Below are 14,084 nucleotides of genomic sequence, written 5' to 3'. Positions count from 1 at the left end.
GGGGAGACCAGGCCTGCAGGGGAGGGCAGTTAGGGGCAACCAGGCCTGCAGGGGAGGGCAGTTGGGGGCAACCAGGCCTGCAGGGGAGGGCAGTTGGGGGGGACCAGGCCTGCAGGGGAGGGTGGTTGAGGGGGACCAGGCCGGCAGGGGAGGGCAGTTGTGGGGGACCAGGCCGGCAGGGGAGGGCAGTTGTGGGGGACTAGGCTGGCAGGGGAGGGCATTAGGGGTGACCAGGCTGGCAAGGGAGGGCAGTTAGGGGCAATCAGGCTGGCAGGGGAGGGCAGTTAGGCGTCGATCAGGCTGGCAGGGGAGTGGTTAGGGGGTGTTCAGGCTGGCAGGCAGAAGTGGTTAGGGGCAATCAGGCAGGCAGGCAAGTGGTTGGGACCCAGCAGTCCTGGATTGTGAAAGGGATGTCCGACTGCCTGTTTAGGCCTGATCTCACTGGAATCGGGCCTAAACGGGCAGTTGGACATCCCTCGAGGGGTCCCAGATTGGAGAGGGTGCAGGCTGGGCTGAGGGACACCCCCTTGGGCACGAATTTGGTGCACCGGGTCTCTAGTCTATAATAATAAAAGTGTAATATGCTCATTAGACTGGACGTCCTTCTGGATGATCTTCTGGACGAAGCTGGGGCTGGGAGCGAAGCCCGGGTCCCAGGTGCCGGAGGGAAGCCGGTGCCAGCAGCCAGGTCAAGGAAGGCCTACTATTGCATGAATTTCATGCATCAGGCCTCTAGTTTTAAATAAGAAAGTAATTTAACCTGGTTTATGCTTTAGAAAAATCAACTCTGGTGGCAGTGAGGAAGATAAACTTGAGAGAACTACAGGCAGGTAAACTAGTTTTATGATAGTTTGGATGAGTGATGATGAGGGCCTAAATTCATGCAATTAATGTGTGAGGATGGGGTGAAAGGAATCAGGTGATGCTTAAGCAGTAGATAAAACAGAGCTTGGAAAAAAATACAAAAGACAAAACAGAGATTGATGGCAAAGTGAATGCAAATGGTAAGAAAGAGTGAGGGAACAAGGACAGCGTTGAAATTGCTGAAAACCATTACCTGAGGCAGGAAATACAGGAGGGAGCTTGATTTTCTAGGGAGTAATTTTCAACAAAATTACTAGGAAAGCACAAAGAAGAGAATGACTTTGTAGAGAAGAGGAAACTGAACTAGTCTTGCTAGTTTGATGAATATGATGATACTAATAATGTAACTTATAGGATGTTAATAATAAAATAACAGGCACTGAACTGGGCATTTTACATGCTATCCAGTTTATTCCTCACATTAGTCCTGCCTGTGAGACCAGTATTACTGTCTGAATCTTTTAACTGAGGAACTTTTGCTTCTAGGGTTATTGCCCCCAATCTCCCAGCAAATAAGTAGAAAAGCAGGGATTCAAACGCATGTCTGTCTGACTAGACTGCAAAGCCTGTCGCTATCCTCTATGTTGCACTGAATCTCAGAGGATGAGTAAGTTTCTCATGGGGGAAAAGAGCAAAGAGCTCCAAACAGAGGGACCTACATATACAAAGGCATTCAGTCTTGAGAAGGCAGAGCCCTTCTGCAGAAGGAGAGAGTGCATTGTGGAGTAAGGTGGTAAGAGAAGGAGGGTCTATGTAACAAGCGTTGTTCTAAAAGCATTACAGGAATGATCTTACCAATTTTTTTCTCATTTCATAATTATTATTATATTTCTTTTTTTATTGAATTTATTGTGGTGACACTAGTTAACAAAATTTTACAGGTTTCAGATGCAAATTTTATACACATCATCTGTATGCTGTATTGTGTGTCCACCACCCAAAGTCAAATCTCCACTTATCACCATTTATTATGAGGTAGGACTATTAATGTGCACATCAGAATAGTGTTTTAAAATAAAATGTAAAAGTTCACATACCTATGCATTCTGAATCGGAGCCTGAGCTTTTAAACCACTATGTGATATTGCTGAAGATATATGACCATCTTTTCTTATTTTTTTATCATGATCATATATTAGTTTTATAATAAAAATATAATTAGAAGTGGCCCATTGTATTTAACAGTTAGGAAATTACTGGTAATCTTAAGGACAACAATTCCAGTAGAGGAACTAGCCATCGTGCATTGAGTGGCAGAGGAGTAAATGGGAATTAAAAAATTCAAGGTAGCGAATATAGGTTAGATATTCAAGAAATTTGGTTTTGATGGGAGAAGGTGGAAACATGAACATCTTAGCTTACATTGTAATTATTGCCTGGAATACTGGCATGTTTACAAAGGACCTTCATAAATAATTTCTAATAATATAAATTTAAGATTGGATAGAGAATACTAATACCGTCTAACAAACTCATATAAATTGGTTTCCTGGAAGGTTATCCTCTTAAATCCAATAAAATAGACTGATGTGCACATTAAGTGCAGGGAAGATACATTGCCCAATTGAGGGAAATTAAAAGTGAAATAAAATGGATTGAATACGAAAAGGAAAACCTGACAAAATTTCATCTGGGTCTTATTGCTGGAAATCGGAATAAAAGATTAAACATTTAAATTAGAATTTAACATTTAATTCTTACAAATGACATAATTGTTGCACTTAAACTCCTTTAATGAACTGACACCATTCCACTAAAAAGTTTTAATCTATTGAGGTTAAATGTGAGGAATAAGGGCAATATGTTTTCAAAAGATTAAATTTATTCAATTTAAAGCATTATCTGAGATGATGTTATTTCTACTTCTTGCTGTACAAAGTTATTTCTTTAAAAAATTACAATAGTTGATGAGATCTAAGAAATAAAAGGTTGGTATGATAACATTTCCAAAGATTTTTTTTTTTTTTTTTTTTTTAGAAATCTAATTGTTTTCTGGGAAACACTTGTAGGGGATATTAGCTATCTATAGAAATTAAAAGATTACATATAAAGAATTACATAAAAATGTAAAAATAATTACACTTGAAATTTGTAATTATTTGTAGATTTTAAACAAACAGAGCTAAATCAGGTCCTGTCAAAAGTTACTGATTTATATTTTACAATGAAGTAAGATCTACCTATATATCTTGGTATTCTTAGAATGGTATTGTACATTGTGAATAACTGGTACAGTTTCTGACTGAATATAAATCTAATCTTTAAATCTATAAAAAATAAAATACTATAAATCACAAGTTTAAGGCACACTGATAGCACAGATTAATATGCATAATTCCTAATCTGTTTTAAAATGGTCTTGACTACAGATTTACCTGACCTTGGGCTAGTACTTAAAACATAATTTCAGGAGTGTTGGGGAAATGGTTGAGATGACTTATTTTCAAATAAAAAGTGGTGAGAAATAAGAAACTTTGAAATTAGCATTAATTCTTCATACTGTGAAACTAAAAAAATAAAGTTGTTAAGGAAAAATGTATGTATTAGAAATTGAAGGTGATTAGGTATGTGAATGATGTAATGCTGTTAACAATCCATAAAGAAGGGCTCAGTTAAAATGACATTTCCATTACATTAAAGCTACCTTAGGAAACTCTGCTACAATGTTCAAGTCCCATAGGTTGACAAGTGACTTCCTTGTCTGGTAAATTATTTATTAACATTTTGTGGGCTATAATAAGGGCTGACTTATTATGCAGCTTTATTTAAATTTTAATAAAAAATGCAAAGATCATTGAAAATAAACAAATACAATTATGCACTGTGAAAAGCTGTACTGAATACTTCAGAAGAACAATACTGAAAATTAATTACACTGTACCTTATTCTGTGTGACTAGAGGTCTCAGATTACTAGGTCACAGATGATCTGGATTCAAGCAGGATTATCTTGAAGCTAAATGAGTCAAGTTGGAAATTTGACTGCCTCTTCCCCTTGCTAATAACTTTATTATCTATGAAATGATTTTAATAGTATGGCCTCCATGAACTGATGAAGATCAGATATCAAATAAAAATGGTTTGCCCTAAACAGTAACCAACATTCCCAAGTAAATGGTTTTTGATCCCAAACGTGGATATGACAGACAGTCAAAAAGAGTTTATTTGGCTCAATAAACTTTTGTCTTAAAGTATTAATAGCCTGAGTAATAAATAATATGTTATTTAGTGGCTAAAAAAAGAGTGTTTTTGTTTTGTTTCATGCTTTCGAAATAGTGCGAGATCATTTTACTCACTTCTGAACCTTGTCATCGGCCGCCTGGGAGGCCTCCACCGCGAGCCGCAGCTCTGATTCCAGGTTCACGCGGTCTGCCAGGGCGTGCTGCAGTTGGGCAGCCAGCTCCTCATTTTGTTGCTGAGTGATGGAAACAATGTTCTCTCTATTCTTTAAAGCTTCTTCATAGGTAGTAAGGGTATGGTTAAACTGATCCTTCAGGTTTTCTTCTTGGGATAAAGATTTGTGTAAACTGAGAAAATACAAAAAGAGATAATTTAAACATAAATATGTAGGCTGACTGACCAATAAGCCATCTAACAAAAATCCCTAGTTAGAAATATACATTTCTAAAAATCAATAAAGACATACTTAGATAAGTAAATGAAAATAATTTTTATATTAGAATATTATACATGATAATTATTCCATTTCTCTGCATCTAGGCTGAAAGCTACCCAGAAAAATAATTATCTATGCTACCACGGCATACAAAAAGATGCTGCAAGATGTTAACTGAATTGTATCCCTGTAAATATTACATTCAATTTTCTTTAAAAGGAAAAGCAGAAAATTAAAAAATAAAGAATCTCTAGGTTAATAAAATAGTATAATAATCTGACTGCAAATAAGTGAGAAGTGAGAGAGTGGGCATCGTCAGTTTAGTAGATCCGGGGTCTATTGGGCTGAGCACTTACTGAGAATGAATGAGGTTTATACAAATACCAATCAGCCTCATACAAAGAATTTTCTACTTGTCCTAGTTGAGATATGAATGAAGTTAAAATCATTAGTCAGACTGCACAGAAATAATATGTATTCCGATACATTTTCTTTTCGTTAATGAATCTTATGTCAACTATATCCATTCATTAAGTTACAGAGAAATAGCATATAAATTAAGACTGAATGCAGAAGAAAATGCAGACAAAAATAGAATCCTAAAATGCTAAAGGTCAAATTTTTGATATGTCATTACACCTACCACCTGAGGTTATTTTGAAATGGCACCAAGCACCTCACTCAATTAAATAAGGACATTTTGAAAATATAAATATTTAATAAGGAAAATTTAAAATCCACACAGGAGATGTTCTTTTTTATGAAATAAAATCATTTCATTATATGCATATAAAAGAAATGTCAATGGGAGACTTAAAGTAAAACAACCTAACTATATATTCCAGATTGATAATGTGAAAGAAAGTAATATAATTCTCGCAGCTGCAAAAAGCTAGTCAGGGAACTTTTGGCACTGGCAGAATACCTCTTATGATACCTTGTTGACAACTGTTCAAACTAAAGTAATTATAAACTTCTTCCTTTCATTTAAGTAACCTATAAGCCTTTCCAGCGTGCTCACTTTGGAGAAGGTGTCAGAGGACTTGAAACAGGGACAGTTCGCATCTAAAAGAAATCATTTCAGGATTCAAATTAGTTCTTAAGAGGAAGGACTGCTGTTAAACTGTGGGCAACTGATTACTACATATAAAATAAGAATGGTAAGTGTAAAGAACGATCTTTATAGATTTCACCTTATTTCACTTCTTCTCAGTTCTATCATCCCACATGTCTAAAGACACCAGTCTCCTGTCCATTTTCCTGTTCTATGCCCTTTCACACTTTCTGCATCCTTCCTATTCCAGCTTCAATTTTCGTCAGCCCACCGTCTTTGTCTATTTGAAAGACCCAAGATAGAAAGAAACTAAAAACAAACAAACAAAAAATCTTTAAAAAGACAAGTCTGTTTTTATGTTTTTAAACGTTTAAAACATTATCACTTATATTTTAATTGTTAATTATATTTTAAATTACATAAAGTGTACAAATTTAAAGTATTCAGCTTGACAAAATGTAAAGAACAAAACACAGAACAAAACACAAGAAGGTTGGCTCCCAGTGTTCCCTCCCAGCAGATTACCCTCCCCCAATGTAATCACCAGTCCAACCTCTATTAAGATTAGTATTGCCTGTTTCTGAACTTTTTGTCTGTCTTTTTTTTTTTTTTTTTTTTTTTTGCTTAACACAGGTTTTATGAGATTCCTCCTGTAGTTGAATATAGCTTATTTTTTACTGCTATAAATTATTCTGTTCTATAAATATCCAACAATTTACTTAATGAATTCACTATTGTTGCTATTAATATTCATGTACATGTCTTTTGATGGACCTAAGTACTCATTCCACTCCCCCGCTCCCCGAGCTTTATTGAGATATAACTGATATCAGTACTCATTTCTGGAAAAGAATTTACCCATAGGGTGTGTAGTACGTTTATATTTAGTAGATGCTGCATACAGTTTCCCAAAGTGGTCGTAGCAATTTACACTCTTCCCAGCGAAGTAGAAGTTCCAGTTGTTCAAACATGCTCCCTCAGCGTGGCTTTGCAGTGCTGTTAACTTCAGCCATTCTAACAGGGCTGCAATGACATTTCATTCTCTTAATGTTGTCTTTCGATGAAAGTAAATTCTTAATTTACTGAAGTCCAATTTATAATTGTTTCTTTACTGGCAGTGCTTCTTGTGTCCTACTTAAAAAACCTTAGCCTACCCCATTCCTTTATATTTTAATATCACATACATGATCTCACTTAGAGCTCACAGTGGGCTTAGGGAAGTCTGCATTTGTGTATGGTATCTAAATCATTATTCAATATACTCTAACCAATTAAATATTAAGAATCCATAATTCAGTTTTCAAAATCTCATCATGAGGATCATAGTGTCCCGACTTAATTCCCTAATTATTCATCACCTCCTACTCTTCTATCATTTAATCTTTTTTTTTGGCAAATTTATACCTGATTTTGCTCTCAGATGAACCTGTGACTTTAATGCTCAAAAAGCTATTCAGCACTCAAATTCCTTGGAAATCTTTAAATTCCCATCCAGACTTTCACAAATAGAAGCAGTTGCTGGAGTAAGCTTTTAAAAGATAAATTAAATAATGCCACTTAAAATTCTGCAATAGCATCGTATTGCATTCAGGATAAATCTCAAAAAATGAAAACAATTACTATTTTAACTCGCTTAACCTCAAAACCTATGAGAAGTACTGTCCAAATTATTTTTTTTTTACTGACAATAAGTTGAAACAGAGGCAGGTAATTTAATTAACCTCACACGCCTAGCAGAGCTAGAATCTGAACCCACAGCCTTTATCCCTGGGCCGGACCACTCCTCGCTACTTGCCATGAGCTACACGGCCCTGTAGCATCTGTACCTCCTCACCTTTTGCCAGACATTAGCTTCTGAAGTACACCACGCTTTTCCCTCTTGAGGCATTTGTACAGAGTGCCTTTTCTTCCTCTACCTGACAAACCAGGTCTCAGCACAAATCCTGCTTTCTCAGCTAAACCTATTTTATGACTCTTCCATCGAAACTCCTATGTTCCTTCTTTGTTACGATCTAATTAACCCTAACCTTTTCCTTCTTAGAACTTAAAACAATTTGTAGTTTTTTTTCAGTTTCAGCTTGTGATTTACTTCCCAATTCCAACATATTAATGCTCCATTTACACCGAGAAATTTTATTTTATGGAAAAAACTTGTTCCTTAAGAACTTCAAAAAAATCAAAATGTTTATAATTTTCTTGTAGGAACTACATTCTCAGCATATATAAATCTACTAGTGACCCGGTGCACAGATTTGTGCACATTGAAAGGAAATTAATTAGAAGGTGGCCAGCAGGGTGGGGCTGGGTGAGAAGGGCCGGACATGCCCTGGAGCCAACCTTCCTCAGTCTCTCCCCGGCCAGCTGCACCTGGGGTGGCACGGTGGCTCAAAGGGTGTCTGTAGAGTGAGCGGGGTCCCTCCAGCAGGTGGGGTCCCTCAGCCTGGCCTGTGGGGATCGGGCCAAAACCAGCTCTCCAACATCCACAGAGGGGTCCCGGAGTGCCAGAGGGCACTCTGCAAAGTTGCTGTCATACAGGATGTGGAATGCAAATGCAAGTGTGCAGTGAACCAGATTCGGGGTGACAGTGCCCCAGCAACAACATAACCCACGGCCGAAGGTGGAATCATACAGCCCGTAAGGAATCGGGCTCCTTCCTTTCTGGTTTTGGGGTGTGTCATTCAAGAACCACGGCTGCCAAGTCACTGCAGCTCAGCAGCTCCTGCATTGAGCGTCTGCTCCCTGGTGGTTAGTGCGAGTCATAGCTACCGATCAGAGGACACTTAGCATATTAGCCTTTTATATTATATAGATAGTCTTTGAAGCACATTTTTGTTTTAGTGCTGTTTTCCCCCTCAGAGTTCTCTTTCCTAAAATGACAACAGGGCCACATTGTTTAGTTTTTTCTCACAGAGTAACTCACATTTAACTTCTTGTCAAAGTTGTTGATCATTGGATGCATTTTCTGCATAACAGCATTTAATTTATTGGCACTTAGATGACATTGTATGGGGAATATTTTAAGTTATAGTAAGAATCATGATAAAACAATGACAGAATAGCCATTAATCCTCTCAGAATTTTCAAAGCATGTAACCAACAGCATGGCTCACAAAACTGCCATTGGATGATAACTACCTGATTTTTATGAAAGTAATGAAGTAATATCATAAAGTTTCAATGAACTCTTCTAGTTTTAAAATTATGTGATTCTTAACAGATTTAATTTTTTGACTTTAGAATAGAAAGTAAGACTTTAAAACTGTTTTTACTTAATACTTTCATGTTATCATAGTTCCAATACACAGCAAATGAGACAGCACACCATTTCCTGTGCTGCCTGCCGCATTGGATCCAATCATTTCAGTGTCTCTGGATCTTTTCCCTCATGTCTGTGGTCCTAATTATTTCCCTAGTCCCTGACTCCTTAAAACATCTTGGAATTTTTGGGCTTATGACCCACTTTCATATTTGCTTGCAGATATTTATTTATATTCTCAGCCTGTCTTTTAACCGGCTTGTGGAACACCCTCTCTCAACTGTAATGTCACACATCAATTCAGCTTATTCTTGTAACTAGTACTTTTCCATTTATATCAAGTTCTGACGTTACTTTTCCTGGCTTCCTCTCTTATCTCCATCAGGTGTTACTCAAGTTCTTGTATGAGATCACTTTACTCACCATCCCACAATGCGCACCTATTCTTCTGCCTATGCTTCATTTATTTACAGTAATTGCACAATCAATAATGTACCCATATATACTGCTTTTAAAAATGGAATGGATATTTTTGGATTAAAAATTTAGAGGTAAGTTACCACAGTACAGACCAGCGATTTTCAACCTTTTTAAACTCAGTGCACATATAAATTACTAAAATTCTGTGGCACACCAAAAATACATATTTTACCTGATAAAAATAAAAGGTGTAGTTTTGATTCGTTCACACCAGATGGCTATTGTGTTGGCTGTTGCCATTTGTTAAATTTATTTGGCAATCTAAGCGGCACACGGGTTGAAAATCGCCAGTATAGATCAGTAGTTCTTCACTAGAAGTATTTTGTCCCTCAAAGGACATTTTGAAACATCTGGAGACATTTTTGTTTGTCACAAATGGTGGTGGGGATGCTGCTAGCAATTCGTGGGAGAGGCCAGAGATACCAATAAACATCCTGAAAGTGAGGACAGACCCCACAGCAAAGAACTGTCCACTCTAATGTGTCAACAATGCCAAACGTGGTGTAGATGGAAAGGTTCTGGGTTGGACTTTGAAGAAGTAGATTCAGATTTTAGTTCTGCCATCACTCTGCATGACCTTGACAAAAATATCCATTTAAGGACCAATCTCCTCAACTCTAAAACGATCAGAAAAAAATCCCATGGAGGTAATATGAGAACAAAATTAGGTGACCTATCCACGTGAAAGTATCTGCAATACCTGCCAAAGAACAGGCATTCATACAGGTATGATTTTTAAAAGAAATAATTAACTTTGTATAAGATCTTACACAATACTCAGACATTTTATAAACACTTTGATGAAAAACTGTTGCCTGTTTCTACAGGTTTTTATGAATTGGGAGAGGTAAACTAATTTTCCTAACCTTTATCACTTAACTGATAGCATTCTTAAATCTTTCTGAAGAAAAAAAAGAGGCAGGTTTGGCTTGTTTTTACTGAATTAAAATAAATAAAGATAAAGCAAGTATGAAAGGCAAAAGTATGTGCCTCCTTGTCCTAAGTATACATTTTCTGAGAGGACAGTGTCTGTTCTCATTTCCTTGTTTACCGTATCAATTAGTTTGATCTGAGGTTTTGACCTATGTGATTTACCTTCTCGTTGAAGAACATTTCTTGCAAGGAAGGTATACAGATGTCAAATTCCCTCAGTTTTTGTTTGTTAGAGAAAGTCTTTGTTTCTCCTCCACTTTTGCAGGATGAATTCATTGGATATAAAATTCTAGTGTGATGTCCCAAATGTTAGCCTGACACTCAAGGTGCTCCAAAATTCTGGTTTCCTTTTCTTTTCAGACTTCTTCCTTCCTACGCTAAAAAAAATTTCATTCTAGTCAAATGGAAATATAAGCTGTTCTTTGAAGATGCCCTCACACTTTTCAGTTTGGATTACTGCTCACCCTGTTGCCTCCAGGTGAATGCTCTTTCCCTGTCTCTCCCGTGTCACTACACAAGATCCATGTCAACTGCCACAGCTATCACGAGGCACACTCCACAACCTGACCAAAGCTTGCACCCTGACACTCCTTCCTCCAAGCTTCCATACTAGTTCCATATCCCTTCAATATATTCATCGCTTTATACTATCCTCTATAGCTACTGTATACTTGTTTTATCTTCCCTGCTAGAGTCTAATACTGCTGAAGGAAGGGACCATGTTTTACTCTTCTTTGTTTTGTTCTAAGGCCTAACACAGTGGCTTCTCTCTAGGAAGCATATAAAAAGTATTTATTGAACAGTGTTGCTTAAATGCTCCATTTGAAGAAGTGGGCTCTAGTATTATAAAATAGTCACATCTATTTTATTTATCTTCCCTTTCTCATCTTTTAAAAAAATATAGTTTTATTGATTTCAGAGAGGAAGAGAGAGAGAGAGAGAAACATCAATGATGAGAGAGAATCATTGTTGGGCTGCGTCCTGCATGCCCCCTATTGGGAATCAAACCCACAACCCGGGCATGTGTCCTGACAGGGAATTGAATCATGACCTCCTGGTTCATAGGTCCGACGCTCAACCACTGAGCCACACCGACTGGACATCTCCTTATCTTAATGTGAGCCCTGCATGCTCCACTGCTTTCTCTCACCACATTCCATTCCATTATATCTTTGGAAAATATTTGTAAAATAACCTTTTGTAGTCCCATTTATTTATGTATTTATTTTCCCTTGCACAAAGAGATATATCAGAAAAAATATTGCTATGGAAAATGTCTATTTTACTGCCTATGTTTTCTTCTATGATTTTTATGGTTTCAAGTTTTACATTTAAATCTTTAATCCATTTTGAGTTTATTCTTGTGTATGGTGTTAGGAGGTAGTCTAGTTTCATTTTTTTTGCATGTACCTATCCAATTTTCCTAATTCTGTTGATTGAACAGACAGTCTTTACCACATTGTAAGTTCTTGCCTCCTTCATCAGTCTGTTTTCTGTATTTATGAGTTTGTTCCTATTTTGTTTTTGTTCCTTAGAGTCTATACATATGTGATCATATGGTATTTGTCAAATATTAATGGGCCATAAAAGCGTAGGTTTATTTTGGGGCACTCTATTCCATTATCTCTATGTTTACTTTTTATGACAGTATTATGCTGTTTTAATTACTATGACCTTATAGTATAGTTTGATATCAGGTAGTGTGAAAACTCCAACTTAATAAAATCTTTGGCCAAGTTAGGCAACAATCTAAGGGTCCAGTGATTTAATGTGGATGTGCTTGGGGGACCATATTTGCCTTATTACAATCTATAACATTGATAAACCTCTGGCTAGGCTAACCAAGAAAAAAAAAGAGAGAAGACACAAATTACTAGGATCAGAAATGAGAGGTCATCACTACTTTTGCCAGCGACATTAAAACAATAATAAAACGACTGTACAGGAGAACATATTTGGCAATGATACATCTGATAAAGGGTTAATATCCAAAATATATGAGGAATTAAAACAACTTACAAGGAAAACAAACAACCCAGTAAAAATATGGGCAAAGGACCTCAATAGACATATCTCCAAAGAGGACATACAGATGGCCAATGAAAAAATGCTCAGTCACTGATCATGTGAGAGATGCAAATTAAAATGACAATGAGATATCACTTCACACCTGTCAGAATGGTTGCCATCAACAAATCAACAAGTGACAAGTGCTGGGGAGGATGTGGAGAAAAGGGAACCCTAGTACACTGCTGGTGGGAATGCAGACTGGTGCAGCCACTATGGAAAACAGTATGGAATTTCCTCAAAAAATTAAATGTGGAACTGCTATTTGACCCAGGGATCCCACTTCTAGGAATATATCCTAAGGAACCGGAAACATCAATTAGAAAAAATGTATGCACCCCTATGCTCATAGCAGTACAACTTACAATAGCAAATATCTGGAAACAGCCCAAGTGCCCATCAGTAGATGAGTGGATGAAAAACCTATGGTATATGTATTCCATGGAATACTATGCAGCAATAAAAAAGAAGGATCTCTTACCCTTTGACACAGCATGGTGGGACCTGGAGATTATGCTAAGCAAAATAAGCCAGTCAGAGAAAGACAAGTATTACATAATCTCACTCATATGTGGAATCTAATGAACAAAATAAACTGGTGAACAAAATAGATCCAGATACAGAGAAGCATGGAATCTCAGAGGGAAGGTGGGGGAGAGTGGTTGGATTGGAAGAGATCAACCAGAGAACTTATATGCATATATGCATAACCCATGGACACAGACAATAGGGTATCAAATGCCTGGGGCAGAGGCAGGGGTGGGCTAGAAGAGGTCAACGGGGGAAAAAGAGGACACATGTAATACTTTCAATAATAAAGAATTTTAAAAAAGGATAATTAAAGAATTTTATGAACTCTATATCCACAAATTTAATAACTTAGATAAAATGGACCAAGTTCCTTGCAAGATACAAGCTATTAAAATTTATACAAGGAGAAATAAATAATCTGAATAAATCTTTATCAATTAGAGAAATTGAATCAATAATCAATTATATTCTAAAAAAGAAAACACTAGTCCCAGATGAATTCATCAAACATTTAAGGAAGAAGGAGCACCAAAGCCCCATCGAAGCAAGTCTAGCCCCAGAGGGGTGTCTCCAGCACAGAAGTTCTCCCACCGCAGACACAGCTGATTCTCACAGCCAATTGACCTGGAGGTCAATTCCTCACAGTGATAACTACAACAATCAAGGCTTAACCACAACAAGACTGTGCACAAAGCCCACAAGGAGGTGCACCAAGAGTGTCTACCTTAGGTAATTGGGACACTTAGCACAGAAAGGCACTCTATCGACACAGCAAAGCATAAAAAAATGCCGAGACAAAGAAACAGGACACAAACGACAGAATTGGAGGAAAGCAAACTGTTGGATATAGAGTTCAAAACCACACTTTTAAGGTCTTTAAAGAACTGTTTAGAAGCCCTCGAAAAGACTGGTAAGACCGCCGATAAATGTAGTGAGATCCTCAAGAAATCTAATGAGACCCTCGATGTTGTGATAAAGGACCAACTAGAAATTAAGCATACACTGACTGAAATAAAGAATATTATACAGACTCCCAACAGCAGACCAGAGGGTCGCAAGGATCAAGTCAAAGATTTGAAATACGAAGAAGCAAAAAACACCCAACCGGAAAAGCAAAATGAAAAAAGAATCCAAAAATATGAAGATAGTGTAAGGAGCCTCTGGGACAGCTTCAAGCGTACCAACATCCGAATTATAGGGGTGCCAGAAGATGAGAGAGAGCAAGATATTGAAAACCTATTTGAAGAAATAATGACAGAAAACTTCCTCTACCTGGTGAAAGGA

The 14,084-nt window shown here is 37.2% G+C and overlaps 1 protein-coding gene across 5 annotated transcripts in view; it reads right to left on the bottom strand.

Moving 5' to 3' along the window:
- Window positions 1-14,084, bottom strand: part of MIPOL1 (mirror-image polydactyly 1) — a 334,097-nt gene that overhangs the window by 55,217 nt on the left and 264,796 nt on the right. For 4 of the 5 annotated variants that reach the window (XM_070428268.1, XM_070428293.1, XM_070428276.1 and 1 more), the window contains exon 12: window positions 4,160-4,390. In XM_070428268.1, the coding sequence (XP_070284369.1) occupies window positions 4,160-4,390 (231 nt within the window). Of the gene's footprint in view, window positions 1-4,155; window positions 4,391-14,084 lie in introns of those variants that run through there. The other variant, XM_070428294.1, reaches the window with a different exon arrangement.

The sequence above is a fragment of the Myotis yumanensis genome, unplaced genomic scaffold (genome assembly GCF_028538775.1).
Source record: "Myotis yumanensis isolate MYYU_CA2020_CCGP unplaced genomic scaffold, mMyoYum1.0.hap1 SCAF_1, whole genome shotgun sequence".
In the NCBI taxonomy this organism is placed as follows: domain Eukaryota; kingdom Metazoa; phylum Chordata; class Mammalia; order Chiroptera; family Vespertilionidae; genus Myotis; species Myotis yumanensis.
The sequence above is the reverse complement of the archived record's forward strand: the minus strand, read 5'-3'. Positions and strand labels throughout refer to the sequence as shown.